The sequence below is a fragment of the Mus musculus genome, chromosome 6, assembly GCF_000001635.26.
Source record: "Mus musculus strain C57BL/6J chromosome 6, GRCm38.p6 C57BL/6J".
Lineage (NCBI taxonomy): Eukaryota > Metazoa > Chordata > Mammalia > Rodentia > Muridae > Mus > Mus musculus.
In genome coordinates this window covers 130,266,259-130,284,459 of record NC_000072.6, presented here as the reverse complement: position 1 = coordinate 130,284,459, position 18,201 = coordinate 130,266,259, and the positions used below count along the sequence as shown (strand labels likewise).

The following is an 18,201-nucleotide window of genomic DNA, read 5'->3' as shown; positions in this document are numbered from 1 at the left end:
ATATATATATATATATATATATATCGCTTGTTATTTGTTTGTTAACCTGGAATACATTTGTGAAATGGTGTACAGCTATCATTCCAGGACAGAAAGGAGTGAGAACTTAGGAATGTGAGTGTAATGTCAGCCTATGCTAACATAGTAAGATAAAACATCTCAAACAACAACAACAAACAAAACAAAACAGAAAAAAAAAACAAACACCAGAACAAAATAAAACCAAGTCCTGAGTCTCTAGCTCAGGGAAATAATATTTGCTGAGCATGTTCATTGTCTTAGATTTGATTTCCCATCACCATGACAACATCAGCATTAAAACACTCCATACAGAATGACATCAATGTTCATAGGAAATATTATCTATGATTGAAGATCTAGAAAATGAAAAAGGAAGACTTCAGCAGTGCAAATGTGAGTGCTTAAAAGCATTCCTAATATATACTTAGCTCCAATTAGCATAATTCAAAATCAAGGAGTAACTAAAAAATAGTAACATAACAGTAAATTTCAAACAGTTTATGACAAAATTAGCCTATGAACTTCAGTCCCTCTTTTTCCTATTTGTTTTGCTAAAGACAATGTTTTCCCCTCTCTGCAGGAGTGTGTGTCTTCTCTATCTTCAAATATAAATTATTCACATTTGTTTTGTCCATCCAATACTATATGTTGTTTTAGATTGCAATAAGCAATTTCCTCTTTTTGCTTTGTTGACAAGGAGGGGCAGAAAATCATGAGATTGAGTATCACTCGGTGGAAATTTAGCTCTGTCTTTCAATTTTGAAACTCATAGGGGATATAGACCAGAAAACGCCAACTTTTCAGACAAATTTTCCCTCCACCAGAATCACTCCGGTAGAGACACAGGTAAAAGTATCTGCCTATTTTTTCTACTAAATGATCAAATATACTCAAGAGACTTTCAGGTGGTGTGATGTGAGAGCTGGATTGATGGGGAAGCACTTTTGGTTGTGTTAGATCAGGTTAACTCTGGTAGAATGTGACAACTGCTATTCTGCACTAATTGTTCTCTTAGGACTATACTGTGACTTGTGAGCTAAGAAATTAAGGTAGAGGAATCTCTGAAGTTAATTACTCTATAACTGCATCAAATGTTCATATAATATCCATCTGAAATATGTAATAATAGTATCCAGATAAAACGGGTCAGTGTGTAAATGTACTTGCTACACAAGGCTGACTGACCACCTAATGTGATCCGTGGACTTCACATGAAGGTGGAGTGGGAGGACTCACTTAATAAAATTGTCTTCAGTACATGTGCACCTCAGTTAACCCAACAGAAGAGCAATAATAATAAATAAGAATTTTCAAAAAATTATTCTGTAATGGAAGGATTCTTGGTTTGTCAAAGAAAATTGTGAATCAATTCTAAAAACTTCATAAATTGAAAAACTAGATAAGAATGTTCTCACATGTGCATCTTGTATTTGTTATCTGCTGGCCCTCAGCTCAGTTATTAATGTAAAGGTAATGGGTAATATCAGTTATAAATACCATTTACAAATAAATTGATGTCTACTATCAGACATTATCCATGGGCATCAGCCAATGTGTACTGCATAGAGGCAAAATTTATTTTTATATAACCTCCTCTTGCAACATCATGTGAGTATTTATTATATGTGACATGGCATGTACATACAATGATGTGAGATTAAAAGTTCACATTGTATCCTCTATAGCTCTCTCTGTTGCTCCCAGACCCTAGCTGGCAATGCCCATTTATGACCTTTCTGTTTGCTGCAGTTACTAAAATTTACAAAACATTTGTGACAACTTTGAGCCAAGAGTCTGAGATGAGTTAGAATATACCACATTTTTCTTTCTGAGTCTGTTTTATCCCACTCATTAGGAACTTATCTGGTTGAATTCACTTACTAGGTCCAACCATGGATAAGAATGTATAGGATATGGCTGGTTGAAGTGGTTGGACATCTCAGCTGACTGGGGCTTCAAGCCAATAGATATTTATGTGCCTTGGATCACCTGCAGTATTAATCTTCAATTAATTTTTGGGAAACTCTGAGAATGATGCATAAATAAAAAGACTGAAAAAATTAATATTTATGTATTATCAAAATATATAAATAATTCTAAAACAACATTTGTATTTATTCCTAAAATTTCGAGTCTTTATTTGAAATGATTGTTTAAACATATTTCAATGATTTTTTTAGTGTTTTTCTGTGCTGAATAGTTTGAAAAAATAGGCTTTATCAATGGTAGAGTGATTTAGTAAAGTTTTAATCTTTTTCATATTTTTTAGCAATAATTGCTATTACCATTAGAAATATAAACTTAACAGAAATCTACAGTCTTACCTGTGATGGAAATTGGGATCAGTCCATGTCAGGGTATTTGGATTATTAAGTGAGTTAGTCAGACTCTACCCTTTTTAATCTCTCTGTATCATCATATCCAGTTATGTTCCCATAGGTGAACATTTTATCATTTTTCTTAAAATTCACTGAAATCTCCATTTTACCAGAGAACAGACTTCTTGTACTCCCACGATGAGTGAGCTGGAGGTCACTTACTCAACTGTGAATCTTCATAAGTCTTCAGGGTTGCAGAAACTAGTAAGGCATGAGGAGACTCAAGGGCCCAGAGAAGCTGGCAACAGAAGTAAGTATTTAAAGTATCTAATAGCACATGTATTTTTTAAAATGTATTTTAAACTTTTAAATATTAGAAGTACTCTTAGTTTCTACCTAAAAGTATATTGGTCCATCTCATCGGGGCTTGGTTATGCACAAGGATGGGAGAGAAGAAAAGAGTATTAGCTGGATGGTAATCCTGTACAAAATTGTTCAAATATAAGTTTTATAAATAAACAATCAGGTTTAAATTTTTAAAAATAAAGAATAATATATGGCCCCACTTCTACATTTAGTTTTAGCCAGCTACAAAAGAAATCAAATTATAGAGAAGAATAATGGAAATATGTAAGAAAAAATTTTCCTTAGAATCAAGAAGAAAAGAAAAACCATTAGGAGGTATTTTATTATTTATAGTAGTCAAGAAGTATTTTGAAAAATTTAAATCTAACAGAAAAACTAGAGTTTGGAAATACACCAAATGTTCTTGAGAAACAAATTCCTCAGGCAAGAAAGCTTTTGCAATTTTTCCCCTCTCAAAGAAACTTGTTAAAATATCCCCAACATCTAATGCAACAGGCAACAACAGTTGTCTATCAGAACAAGAAATCTCCTACTGGAAATAGTTTCAGATGAAAAAAGAGGAGATGGCAAGATTATGGGGATGGAAATCAGTAAAGCCCAGTGAAAGTTCATGAAAATGTCGAAGAAAATATGATTTATCAAGGAAAAGCAGAAATCTCACTTTTTAATCTTTTTTTTTACTCGTTTTAAACTATATCATGTGTGTTCCAAGCTGACATCTTTTTCTTCTTTGATGTAGTGGTAGCAAAAGGCAAGAGTTTCAGATTCCAAATGCCTTACATAAAACAAAATATTACTATTACAGTGAGCAAAAACACACATAAATGGACAAAGAGATAGTTGACTTATAGGCCCTTTCAAGGATCAGGATGTATCCAGTTCCAGAGCAGCTATGGTTCCCTACCACTTCTCAAGAACATCCATCCCTCTTTCTTCCTCTCCATCCTCAGTTATTGTTCTTTGTGGACTGCATGCTCCAGTTTGGCATCTTGTACTTAAATTGTATCTATGCCATCTTGTCTCCTATGGAATGTACCTTTCTTCATGTAGAACTGGGTGAGGATACATGCCTGCTACCAGCTTATTCTAGGATGAGTCAAGAGGATTCACAATACAAGGACAAGCCTGAAATAAGTTCAAAAATTTCTGGAAATTCACACACATAGGATTTCTACAATGGGTGCATTTTAGGTAGAAATCTAAAATATTGAGAGCATGTTTTCAGTCTGTTTGTATCATTCACGTGTGCAAAATTTCCCCTTGTTTCCATGCTACAAAATATTATAATTAGTAATGAGATGTGCTTTTTTTTTTTTTTTAATTTAAGAGTGTTCAATATACTGGCAACTCATTGTGAAAGCTCTTGGAATCCTCTGTTTCCTTCTTCTGGTAATAGTTGCAGTGTTGGCAGTAAAGAGTGAGTAATTGAGGGATATGTTTCTTTTCCTTCTGCCTAAAGCTTTAGATATGAACTATGCAGCTATACACACTGTCCATGATTCTACCTATAATCAGGGAATGAGTCAAAATCTCTGGTGTTATATTTTTTACCAATAAAGTGGAGTGTTCTGTTCTCTATCATACTTAATCTGTTGGCTCTTGGGCTGCTGAGAGTTCTCCTGTTCTGTCATTTTTGGTCATGTTCCTTCTGAGGAATGGGTGATAGTCTACTTTTTGAGCTCAGGTGATTGTGCATCTAATGTAAACATTTTTTGAGAAACCCCTGTGGAAAGAATTGATGACTTCCCTTTTTTTAAATATTTCTTCAATGTATACTGAGTTCATCTGTACAGAGACATTAAAGTTAAACTTAACTGGATTTCTCTATATTAACACAGGGAATCACTTTCAGGCTGTGCTGAAACATAACTATGCATGTGATATATTATACTCCATATGCTCCAAGAAGAATTGTGAGATTTCTTAACGTGTTTTTTAGGTCAGATTTCAATAGTGCGCTAAGTATTCACTGAATATTTTATTTAGGTATTTATCTGTAAATTTGTGCTGTAAAGTTGAAGTGAATGGAAGTTGCTTCAACCATAATTTTATTTTACTTTCTTATTTATTTTACAGTAAACTTAACTTAGAGAAAAATTGAAGTATCTGTTTCTATAGTGAGTTAATTGAAGTGCTAATTTATAAATGTTAAAATACCAATAAACGTAATGATATGTGTCGGCTCTCCACATGAAGCCTTTTCTCTAACTTAAATTTTGATATGTATTTTTATAAGCATTTTGATTTTATATCTGTGATTAATTTAGTTTTTCAGTATAGTCAACACAAACAAGAAATCAATGAAACTCTCAACCACCACCATAACTGCAGCAACATGCAAAGGGATTTCAACTTAAAGGAAGAAATGTTGACAAATAAGTCTATAGATTGTAGGCCAAGCAATGAACTTCTGGAATACATCAAAAGAGAACAGGACAGATGGAATAGTGAAACCAATACTATTTTAGATTCCTCACGGGACACAGGTATGTTGCAGAGGAATACCATGAGTACAGAATTGCATTATTGTCTATTATTTCTTCTCTGAAGCTTTGAAGTACATCCAGCAGCTTAAGATGTTTGTGATCTTTCGGTTAATCATTTGGGGGTTCCTTACTTCATGTAGTGACATGAAAACTCAGAAATCCATATTTGGATTAGGAGAATTTTTTGTTGTTGTTGTTTTTTTTTGTTGTTTTTTGGTTTTTTTTTTGTTTTTTTTTCTTTCATTTTTTATTAGGTATTTAGCTCATTTACATTTCCAATGCTATACCAAAAGCCCCCCATACCCACACACCCCCACTCCCCTATCCACCCACTCCCCCTTTTTGGCCCTGGCATTCCCCTGTACTGGGGCATATAAAGTTTGCATGTCCAATGGGCCTCTCTTTCCAGTGATGGCCGACTAGGCCATCTTTTGATACATATGCAGCTAGAGTCAAGAGCTCCGGGGTACTGGTTAGTTCATAATGTTGTTCCACCTATAGGGTTGAAGATCCCTTTAGCTCCTTGGCTACTTTCTCTAGCTCCTCCATTGGGAGCCCTGTGATCCATCCATTAGCTGACTGTGAGCATCCACTTATGTGTTTGCTAGGCCCCGGCATAGTCTCAAAAGAGACAGCTACATCTGGGTCCTTTCGATAAAATCTTGCTAGTATATGCAATGGTGTCAGCGTTTGGATGCTGATTATGGGGTGGATCCCTGAGTTGAGATGAAAGGATGGACCATGTAGAGACTGCCATATCCAGGGATTAGGAGAATTTTATAATTTCTAGAAGGAAAGTTCTCTTTGGCACTCCTACTGCCCGCCAGGGACAGAATTACAAATCAGTACCCTTGAAAATTTTGATTGTTTTGGTCTACAGGATAATCTGAGTCTTCAACTTTATTGCTGACAGAACATGGAAGTTTTTAGTAAGAGTGTACTTATGAACTTTTTATGCTAATGTGGACTTAGAGTATTTAGATGGATGCAGTTATAAGAAGCATTTTTTGTTTGTGTAAGTGTGTTTCCTATTTGACATTTTTTTGTGAGAGCTGGATTGTTTGTAAAAAGGGACCCTCCCTGTAGCAGACAAGGGAGTTTCACAATGGTGTGTAAATGTTGCAATTCTGTCAGTGTTACGGTGAATGAGGATGGGAAAATGAAAAGATCAAGAGTCACAGGGAACCTGTCTTAAACTTTCATGTGATTTTTCATTTTTACTGACACAGTTTATAAATCATCACCAACTATTTTTTCAAAATTTGTAAGAAAGAGATCATATATAATCTCACCACTCTGTAGCAATAGGATGTGATGATTCTCATTATTTCCAGATTAATAGATTTAAAACTGTTACATTATACAAAAAGAAGGAAGACCAAAATGTGGATATTTCGTTCCTTCTTAGAATGGGGACCAAAATACCCATGGAAGGCGTTACAGAGACAAAGTTCACAGCTGAGACAGTAGAAAGGACCATCCATAGACTGCCCACCTGGGGATCCATTCCATATACAACCACCAAACCCAGACAATATTGCATATGCCAGCAAGATTTTGCTGACAGGACCCTGATATAGCTCTCTCTTGTGAGGCTATGCCAGTGCCTGGCAAATACAGAAGTGGATGCTCACAGTCATCTATTGGATGACTAATGAAGGAGCTAGAGAAAGTAACCAAGGAGGAAAAGGAGTCAGCAACCCTATAGGAGGATCAACAATATGAACTAACCAGTACCCCACAAAACTGTGTCTCTAGCTGCATATGTAGAAGAGGATGGCCTAGTTGGCCATCAATGGGAGGAGAGGCCCTTGGTCTTGCGAAGATCATATGCCCCAATACAGGGGAATGCCAGGGCCAGGAATCAGTGGGTGATTTAGGAAGCAGGGAGGGGGAAGGGTATAGGGGACTTTGGGGATAACATTTGAAATGTAAATGAAGAAAATATTTAATAAAAAGATGTAAAAATGAATAAATTACAATTTTTGACAGGAAACAAAGAAAAAAGCTCCAAAACAATCTTTGAAGTATTCCAACCTATAGAAGAGATGTTGTGCCATTACGTTAAAATAACTTAATTAGCTGTCTAGGATAGCATAATGTTGTATATAAGGTTATCCCAGAAATGTCAAGTCCAGCCTGAGCTACACATTGATGCCTCTTCACAGAAAAGTATTGGTTGGAAATAAACTTACCTAATAGAGCATGGGCATTCACAGCAACTCTCTAAACAAAACATTCATATTGAGAGGATCTTGCAAAACAAACTGCACACATTTTAATGTACTCAACTTTAAACATTTGGGCATGTGGGCACAACACTGATGGAATCAACATAATCAGGAGAACAGACTTTCAACACCAAAACCTCTCTTCTCTCTCTCTGTCTCTCTCTCTGTCTCTCTCTCTCTCTCTCTCTGACTCTCTCTCTCTCTCTCTCTCTGGTTTTTTGAGACAGGGTTTCTCTGTGTAGCCTTAGCTGTACTGGAACTCACTTTCTCGACCAGGCTGGCCCTGAACTCAGAAATCTGCCTGCTTGTGCCTCCAAAGGGCTTGGAATAAAAGCATTTGCCACCACACCCGGCATTTGTTTGTCTCTTATTTCTGTTAAGGTAATATCATTTATCACAGATCTTGGCACAATGCTAAGTGCATAAAAGTGTATGGATGAGTGTGGGCACAATGCATTACTGCATATTTAGAATTCTGTCAGCAGTTTAACTGCCTCTGAGTAGCAAGTGCTCATTGTCTGCCTCTTACCCCTGGTATCTCACAAGCCTCTGCTCCATAGAACTAGGCTTTTTTTAAAAACCTGATCTTCATAGAATCATTTTGTGTGGTCCTATGTCCGGTGTGTTTCACTTTCCAAACCATCCTCAAGTGATGTTTGTCACATAGGTCAGCATCTTGCTTTTGGGTTTCTTGTGAGACATGTTATTATCTAGCCCAGGATGACTTGGAACACTCAATGTAGAGAAGACTGACATGAAAGTCATTGTTTAGGAAAGGAAGGCCTCAAACTGTTAGTGATCTTCCTGTCTTTCTCTTTGGAGTTCTCATGTCATAGGCATAAATCATCCTGTCAAGCTGATTCATTTTCCATTAAAGGATAAACAACATTTTTTTGTGTGTATGTGCATCATTTTCTCTATTGATTCATCCATGATTGACATGGGAAATATTTCTAGATCTGTAGTTGTATTAACAATGTTGCATAGATCATGGATGTGCAGGGGAGTTTGGGCATTATAGAATTTCACTTTCTGATAACTATGAGATTTTACTGCCTTTTTTTAAAAAGCACAGGCTAACAAATATATTCTGATGATAACACAATACCAGAAAATAGAAAAGTTAACCATTTATCTTCTCTGTTGTAGGCGGAGGTGTTAAATACTGGTTCTGCTATAGTACTAAATGTTATTATTTCATCATGAACAAAACTACATGGAGTGGATGTAAAGCGAACTGCCAGCATTATAGCGTTCCCATTGTGAAGATAGAAGATGAAGATGAACTGGTACTGTGGAGGCTTACTTGCCCCTTATTTTCTTAGATTCTGTCACTAACCCTGAATAATGTGGTACCAGATACATTTTTTTTCATTTGTAAATGATTTTTCCTGTAATGTGAACTGTGGGACACAAGTCTGTTAAGTGCAGACTCATTACTACAAAGACATTTGTATCTTTCAGTCTCCTCCCTTTCTCAGGAGTGTACAAGAGAATCCTTCAGAAAGCATTTCTTTCCCAGATGAAGTTTAATATTTTGGTATAGCATATCCAGTTACTGACAGTCATTTATCTCCATATAGTGCCAAGTAAACCCCTGTTTTTAGGATTTGCTCTTTGGAACCTAGAAATGAGGCTGCCTGAGATAAGTAATCAGATGACAACAGCAAAAGCAGTTGTGCTCTGGTCCTGTCTGCAAAATGAGATGATATGAGAAATGTAGAATTAAATGGTTGACCAGTTAACTCCATAGTGATTTCCACTGAAACTGTTCACAATACTTACTGCATATTATTTTTATGTCGTGTAAAAAAGATATTCATTTTAGAAATGACTATTTAAAATAAAATAATGTTTCCACGATTCTGCCATTCCCTCTTTAAATTATTACTTATGAAATCTTTTCAAATATGAAGACTAGATTTTTCTAGAAAAATAATTGCAGGATCACTTTGAAAATTTTGTCATTTATAATATGGTATGATATTTATACATCAAGTTAATGATGTTTAAATGACATTCTAAATGGATATTGATGTCAAAATTAGTGTAATTTTCCTTTTGATATAGGAAACATAACCAATTTTTAAAATTTATTATTATTATTATCAGCAGCAGCCTTAGTAGTAGTAGTAGATGAGTAGTAGCAGTAGTAGTAGAGTAGTAGTAGTAGTAGTAGTAGTAGTAGTAGTAGTAGTAGCAGTAGTAGTAGTAGTAGTAGTACTAGTAGTATAGTAGTAGTTTATTTATTCATTTTAAATCCTGATCCATAATCCATCCCTAACTATCCTTCTCCTCTGATTGGATGGGGTCCCCTAGGTATCCCCACAACCAAGGACAATATATTTCCATGAGGTTAGGTGAATGTGCTCCCACTGAAGCTAGACAAGACACCCCAGTTACAAGAACTTAACCCATGTACAGGCAACACTCTTTGGGAGAGTGCCTACTCCACTTGTTCAGAACTTACACTGAAGGCCAAACTGCAAACATGCAGGTAGGGTGACTTCTAACTCCATGTATATTCATTTTGTGGTTCCATTTCTGAGAAACCCAAGGGTCTTGGTTAGTTGATACTCTTGGTCTTACTATGTAGATCCTATTCCATTCAGAGCCTACAATCCTTCCACTTGTTCTCCCCTAAGAGTGCTCAAGCTCCATTCACTGTTTGGCTATGGTTGTTTGTGTATGTACGACTCAGATTGTGAACAAAGCTTCACAGAAGACAGCAATGCTATATTCCTGTTTGCAAGCATAGCTGTGTATCATTAGTTAGGTCAGGGATTGATGATTCTCCATGGGATGTGACTCAAGTTAAGCTGGTTATTGGTTGTTTATTCCCTTAGACTTTCATCCAATCCCAATCCCTGTATTTCTTGTAGAAGGGGTAAGTTTAGGAAGGAAGTTTTGCGGGTATGTTGTTTCCCTGTCACACCTCAGGAATTCTTTATTGGCCACAGGAGGCAGCCTACCCAGGTTATATAGAGATACAGCTAAGGACACCCCCATTGACTCTTGTGTACTTTCCCTATCACTGATATCCATCTTTTCTGGGAGATGTCCCCATCCACCCCCTATCATTTTCATATTTCCATTCATTCTCATTCCCATCAGGCCATCATCTCTCCCTGAAGCACAACAGATTCTGAACTGTAATTGATCCCTTGATCTAATTTTTCACTCAGTTCCCTCCCTCCATCTACCTTCTATGATTATTCCATTCCCGATTCCAATTGAGACTCAAGCATTCTTACTTCTGGCATTCTTTTTTCCAGCCACTGGGTTCTGTGGAGGGTATCATGTACACTTGCATTTTATGTATAGTATCAACTGATAAGTGAATACATACTATGAATGTCATTTTAGGATTTGGTTACCTCATTTAGGATGATATTCTTAAGTTCCATCAATATGCCTTCAAAATTCATGATGATTTTTTTCATAGCTAAAGAGTACTCCATTGCATAGATGTAGCACATTTTCTTTATCCATTTTTTAAGTGAAGGGACGTCTAAGATGTTTCCAATTTCTGGGTGTTATGAATAAAAATGCTAGGAACATATCTGACAATGAGTCTTTTTGGAATGGTGGAGAATCTTTGAGTATATGCCCTGGAGTAGTATAACTGTTTCTTGAGATAGAACTATTGCCAGTATCCTAAGAAACCACCAAATTGATTTCGACAAGTGGTCCCCCCATCATCACTGTAGTAGTGTTCCCCTTTCTTCATATCCTTGTCAGCATGTGCTATCATTAACTTTTTTAACTTAGCCATTCCTATTGGGGTAAGACATGATCTCAGGTTTGTTTTGACTAGTATTTCCCTAGTGGCTAAGAACTTTGAATGTTGGTTAATGTGCTTCTTGGGCATTCAATATTTCTCTGTTGAGAATTCTCTGCTTAGCTCACACATTTTAGATGCAATAGAAGGAATCTATGTATCAGTCAAAAAATGATAAATCTAAAAAAATCCAGCCTTAAGTAGGAATATTTTGAGGTCAACAGCAACCTTGTTTAAATTCTGAGACTCAGTAATAAACACAGTCCCATATCAAATCATGAACCGAGGACACTTGAAGTTTTTATTTTAAATAGTTTATTGAACTGACCTCAATTTGATATAAATAGGAAGTCAATTTAGAAAATGAATATGATGAGACTGAGTGGTGGGAGGATAGGACAGCAGAGAGTGAGATACGGGTGGTAGGAACTCTTCCTACTTGTTCTCTCATCCAACATAGAGAAATTTCATGATAAGCTACATTGTTTCCTATACAGAAATTCCTTCAACGCCATGTTATTCCAGAGAGTTACTGGATTGGATTGTCTTATGACAAGAAAAAAAAGGAATGGGCATGGATTGACAATGGCCCATCTAAACTGTGAGTTTCTGATCCCTTCAGACTCTAACCCTCCCTTGGGGATTGAGAGGGTTGTCTGCAAAGGCTTTTCTCCATTTCTCACGGTTTTCCTCATTTTCTATGGAGCTCAGAAGTAAGGACAAGTTGTATAAGGCAGTTCCTGATCAAGTGTTACAAAAGGAAGATATATAGTTGAGGAGTTGACCAAAAGTGCCTTACTATTGCATACATCTAAGGATGGTGTGTTCTAACATGGGAAGGGCACTAGACCGTCAAGAACTTAAGATGGTGTAATGTGAGGGAATGGTCATGACAGATACAATGAGTCTGAGTATAACAGATATTCATTTAACATTTTTATTGTTGTTAGCTTATATTATTTACAGTTATTTATAAATATAAGTACATGTTTATATATACATACATATGAATGCTTTCCTTCCATTTAAAGGTGTGTTGTGTGAATCTCAAGTTTATTTTTTATCTACAATCTGGTAGAAATCTGTTTACTGATTAACTTTCTTAATAATATGACTTTTTCTTTAGTACCATATATACATCAAATAATATATGAACATATCTGCCCCTACTGCTACTCAAATCTCTAACATGTCCCATGATAACTTCTTACCTTACTAATTAACAGTCCACAGGTGCATGGTTGTAGGCCATGCACTGGAACCAGAAAATCCAACAATAGCCACACACTCAATAAAGAAGTGAATCTCACTTTTTCAGCAGCTGTCACCTAATAATGGTTTCTAAAATGAACTAAACTCTAAAAAAAATTCATCTTGTCTAGAAGTCTAGAAGGCAGAATTTAACAAAGCCTTCCTTCTTCTCTGGTACTACCTTTTTTATTTTCTCTTCCCTGCTATTCCCTGAGACTTGCTGGTGGCATGGAAAGAAAGACGTTGATATAGATGTCTCCTTTAGGGCTCAGGCCATAAACACTTCTCCAAAGCAGTTTGGCCAATTCTGACACACTGCATGGACTCTGCCTCACCGAATAAAGAAGCTTCTGTGATGAAGGTTGAGAGCATCACAAGTCTAGGCTATAGGTGTAAATGTTAACCACTGCTCACTTAGCAGAGAGATTATAGCAAGTTTGAACGTGGGGCATTGGACCTTCCCAATATTGGATTTCTGATTTAGATTACAATACGAAGCATGCCTGCCTCCCATGGTAATGGCCTCATTTCCAATAAGAATACATTTATTGATCCTATAACATGTCTTATCTAGCAGGTCACCATTGTAGCATACAAGGTCCAGTGCAGGATAGGACTACTCATACCTTTTCTCCCCTAAAATCTTTAGATAACTTACTAACCCCTTGAAAGCCTTCCTAGGGGAAGGTATTTCCATATTGGTTTGAAATTGAATTCTTGGGTCCTGATGTCAAAATGAGGAGTATCTTCAGAAACAAGGCCTTATCACATAGTTATGAAACCCAAGGGCAGGAGCAATAGCCTGTGCTGTTTGGGAGAACTCTGTCATCTGCCTGACCAGGCAGTAATTTCTCTGTAGGTATCCTTTGCCTTGTACTTTGGTTTCTCTTTAAAAACTAATATCTTCTGTAATTGTAATGCTTTTCTAAATTTTAATTCTCATATTAGTTACATTGTTATAGAAAATGTAACTTTTATAGTTACATTTTTATAGAAAATGTAACTTTTATAGTTACATTTTATATTTTGATCTATTTCCCTTCATACTGAATATGCCTTATTGCTCCCTACCTTACTACAGACTCAACATCATGTTATTTCTCTCTCTGAAAAAAAAAAAAAAACCAACAACAAAAGTAAAATAAAATCAAGCAAGTAAAAACACAAATCAAAATTACAATAAGACAAAATTTACCCCTCCAAAACAAACAAGCATACACGCAAAAAATTACACACACACACACACGCACACACACACACACACACACACACACACACACACACACACACACATAAGACTCTAAACCACCAAAGAAATATGGAGTCTGTTTGGTCTTGGTCAACTATAAGCTTACTAAGTAGTGGTTTTCCTTAAAGCCTATTTACACACTTGGTTTAAGTTTACACATCCTTTATTCTTTCCCATTACCTATTTTCCAGTTCACAATCTTCCTTTGTCTTTGGACACTCAGAATCCAAAACATATATCTTTCATTTTATCTGATTATTTCTTTTTTTCACCATTCCTAAATTTGATGAATATGAATATTCTATTTTTCTTCATCCTAAATCCAAAATTCCAAAATGTTTTATTTTGCTAAAGACCCATCCTTTGGCAGTTCCATGTGGTTTCTGTGGATTTCACACTCTTTCTCTCATGTGACAGAGTCTCATTAACCCAGGAAAGCCTCAAACTACCTCTGTATTGAAGGTTAACCTTGAACTGTGATCCATCTACCGTCATCTTCTCACAACTGGGATGATGCATTGTGTCCCACAATGCCTGGCTGGATTTATTATTTAGGATCTTCGTTTTGAATACATTCCTTAGTCAGTTCTACTTTTTGGGAAAAACTAGCAACAGTACTTCCCTGACCATCTAAGATTTGTCCAATTCCTCCTAACACCTCAACTTGAGGAGAAATCTCATTTCTGTTGATTTATACAAGATAATCTTAATTAATAATTATTAAATAATTACCTTTTTACTTCATTTTGCTATGTAGCCCATGTGTCCCAGAATGCACAGTGCTCCTGTTTTTGTGGTAATTTGTCTGTGTTATAATTTACTTTTTTATTTAGCTGACTTTTTTTTAACAGAAAGATAGTTTTGGTCCCTAAAATATCATCCTGCAGAAATTAGAGTTCTGTTGCAGACAGGGAATTCAGTAGATTACTATGAGTCTCTGAAGACCCGTTAGCTATGGGGTGCTTAGGAATAAAGGGAAACAATGCAAAAATATTAGTTACAAGCACTCATCTGTGACTATATTTCAAATATGCCCTTTCTCCTTAAAACACAAACCTATAAAACCTTGTTTTGTATGCCAAACACATCTGCTTTACTATTGTCCTAGCATTCTTATTGACAAAATATAAATGGGAAAGCAAGATTGGTAAAATAATTCTTTGAAAATATTGAAAATCAGATTTAACCACTGATTAAACACTTGTGAGTGTGAAATGTGATGTAGAGTTTTGGTGTGATAAGAGACCATTTCTTTATAATAAACTTAGTAGAAAATATTTTCATGATGAACTTAGGCTAAACTTAGGCTATATATTCTGTATACTTTGGCCAATAGAATTTTTAAAATCATGATTTTTTTCAGTGAATGTTCAAAATTTACTAGTTGCCCACTCTTGTCTTTGCTCTTCAGTGACATGAAAATAAGGAAAATGAACTTTAAGTCTAGAGGATGTGTATTTTTATCTAAAGCAAGAATAGAAGATACTGACTGTAATATTCCCTACTACTGTATTTGTTGGAAGAAACTGGATAAATTCCCTGATTAACTTTCCAACCAGAGTTAAAGGTAAAAATGGAATGAGTTGATCCTTATTCGTTTCTTGTAATAATTCATGACACCAACAATCAAGTATTTTGACTACAGAACAAAGTCTGCTGTGAAGAGAAACAAAGCTGCTTATGTAAGCTCAAGACTTACAATCATACAAGTGTATGAATTTGTGGGCAGCCCAGGCTTCATAATATGTATGATGTCAACGTGTGCTACAGAGTTAGATTCTATGTCTTAGGAAGCCTAATAATAATGGTGTTAATGATAATAATACTAAAGCTGTCTAGAACAGAAATACTTTCAAGGGTGAAGCAATATCTTGGGTAGCATCCTACTAAGCCTCAATTATTCAATATGTATCTAGTAATAAGTTTTAGTCCATAACCCACATTATTCGCAATGGTTAGTGTTCTGGATCGTATCACTATCAATATATCTTTAAATTCAGAATCATACAGTGGTTCACATGTAATGTCCTTAAGTTGTGAAATAGTTTGGCTCATTGTTTGTCTGACAATTAAATTCAAAAATCCTAGCCTTGAAGTTGAGTCTGCATATAAATGCATCCACTGGAAGTCATGAAAATATGAGTTTTTATAATTATGCACATATTTTCAGCACCATTCTACAAACTAGTTTTATATCCACTTGATAGAAGTCACCTGAGAGGAAGGAACTGAGAAAGTTCCTCAATGATGGGCAATGATGTGGAGGTTTAAGCAAAACAAATCCTTTCTTTTCCCAAATTGCTTGGGTCATGGTGTTTCATCACAGTAATAGACACCATCAAACTAAAACAGAGCAATTTTTTCACCTTCCAAAGTTCTTTTCTGCACCCTTATCTGATCCCAGGCAAGTAGGCATGTGCTTTCCTGTACTGTAACTGAGTAAGGCCTAGTGCAGCGCATTATGTACTATGTGCAGATTTGTGTTTGCTTCTATTTCTCTGCATCTTCCACGGTTATCATTTTTTCTATGATGTTTTAGCTAACTCAAGATTTTTTCTTAGATCAGTGTTTCATTCTCAGTCTTACAAAGCACTTTTTATTTCTGAGACAGTGTTTGTCTGTGTAGCCCTGGCCTTCTTGGAACTCATTCTGTACAACAGGCTGGTCTAGAACTCAGAAATCTGCCTGCTTCTGCCTCCTAAGTGCTGGGATTAAAGGAGTGAACCATCAATGCCAGACACAAAGTACTTTGGTATTGCACTAATATTCCACAATGTTCTTCTATCACATATGAACACGTTTCCAAATTTTGATAATTATGAATATTTGAAATTTATAAAACTTGTCATGTGAATTCATGTCTGAATCACTGTGTGCATATAAATTTTAATTCTTTTTAGTCATTATCTTTTATGAACTGCAATCTTCTGGTTCTTTCTTAGTTTTGCCTTTACTCAACATTCACACATGATTCCTTAACTGTGCCTACCAGACTGTCTTATAACTATTTCATGTGCATATCCATTCCTAATGTATTTTACCTGCTATGCCTATGCTCAAAACAACACTTGGTTTAAATTTTATTCCTTATTACTTTTACATCCCTAATTATGTTAAGTATCAATATTCAATTTCTCCTCATCTTAAACCCAAAGTTCAAAGACAGTGATATATTTTGCTAACGACTGGTCCCTTTGAAATCTCATTCCCATGTAGTAATGGTGGCTGTCATTTTCTTCCCTACTTTGGAAGAGTGTCATTAACTGAGTCAAGCCTAAAGCTCCCTGTGTATGGAAGGTTAGCACTGAACCTTGAATCCTCCTACCTTCAATTCTAAAATCCTGGGACTACAATTGTGTCCACTAGTCCTAGATAAATCTAACATTGAAGATCTTCATTTTGAGTGTGTTCTTTAGTCAGATTTCTCTATTAGGGAAAAACAATGGCTGCATTACTTCTCTGAAAATGTGAGGTTTGATCCATCCCCTGCTAATATATCAGCCTGAGTAGAAATATGATGTATATTGGTTTATAAAAGAAGATCTTATTTATTAAATAATTATGCTTTGACTTCTACTTGTTCTACATAGCCAAGGCTGTCCCAGAACTCACAGTCTTTCGGTTTCAACATATGGGCTAATTTGCTCTCTGTTCTAATTATTATTTTATCTTGCATCATTTAAACAAAATGTAAAGGATTATTTATGTCTTGTAATATATTTTCCTGCAGAGTGCCATGTTTGTGTGAAGGTCCATTATGTAGGATGTGGAGAATGAAAAGGGAAAAAACAATCCAAATGTATAGTTACAGGATTTCATCTGTGATTGTGTTTCAAATCTTCCCTTTCTCCTTACACCAGGAGCATATAAGACTGTGTTCTGTGTGATATACATATGTTTTTTTTCTTTTTTCCTAACATTTATATCAACAAGTGGAAAAGCAGTTTCAGCATAAAATAACTTCCTGGAAATATTGAAAATCAGTTTTGCTCACTGACCAAAAATTGTAAGTGTGAAAAAAGATGGGGATTTTTTTGTGACAGAGATCATTTCATTTTTAATGAACTTACACAAAGGAACATATAACAGTGTTGAAATTTTGATTAATAGGTTAAATATTCTGTCTTTTTTAAAATCATGACATTTCAGTGAATGATCAAAATTAAAGAGTTGCCCCTTGTTATTTTTGTTTTTCAGTGCCTTGAACACAATGAAATATAATATAAGAGATGGAGGATGTATGTTGTTATCTAAAACAAGACTAGACAATGATAAATGTGATAAATCATTCATCTGTATTTGTGGGAAGAGATTGGATAAATTCCCTCATTGACTCTCCAATGAGTGTTAAAGGTTAAAAAAAATGAAATTTTCTGACTCTCATTTGTTTCCTGTAATAATTCATGACTCCATAGAAACAAGTGTTTTGACCATTGGACTTAGTCTGCAGTGCAAAGAGAGAGACAATCTGGAAGATTTTGGGAATGTTCTCTGAAAC

At 35.6% G+C, this 18,201-nt stretch overlaps 1 protein-coding gene across 2 annotated transcripts; it reads left to right on the top strand.

The window, feature by feature from the left end:
- Positions 1-812: 812 nt before the first annotated feature.
- On the top strand, positions 813-15,266 carry Klra10 (killer cell lectin-like receptor subfamily A, member 10). Of its 2 annotated transcripts, XM_017321413.1 has the most exons (7): positions 813-867; positions 2,513-2,649; positions 4,033-4,122; positions 4,973-5,191; positions 8,572-8,711; positions 11,701-11,804; positions 15,115-15,264. In XM_017321413.1, exons 2-7 carry the CDS (start codon positions 2,538-2,540, stop codon positions 15,248-15,250), a joined length of 801 nt encoding a protein of 266 aa, XP_017176902.1. In that variant the 5' UTR covers positions 813-867; positions 2,513-2,537; the 3' UTR covers positions 15,251-15,264. The 2 variants fall into 2 exon arrangements, with proteins under 2 accessions (XP_017176902.1, NP_032485.2); NM_008459.2 differs by lacking the exon at positions 813-867 and having other exon boundaries at positions 2,532-2,649; positions 15,115-15,266.
- The last annotated feature ends 2,935 nt before the right edge of the window (positions 15,267-18,201 follow it).

Excerpts from the sequence above, each read along its gene's own strand:
- Klra10 (NM_008459.2), top strand. The coding sequence starts at position 2,538 with ATGAGTGAGCTGGAGGTCACTTACTCAACTGTGAATCTTCATAAGTCT. Across the intron at positions 5,192-8,571 it reads AGATTCCTCACGGGACACAG|GCGGAGGTGTTAAATACTGG; the intron begins GTATGTTGCAGA and ends TCTCTGTTGTAG. Across the intron at positions 8,712-11,700 it reads TAGAAGATGAAGATGAACTG|AAATTCCTTCAACGCCATGT; the intron begins GTACTGTGGAGG and ends TTTCCTATACAG.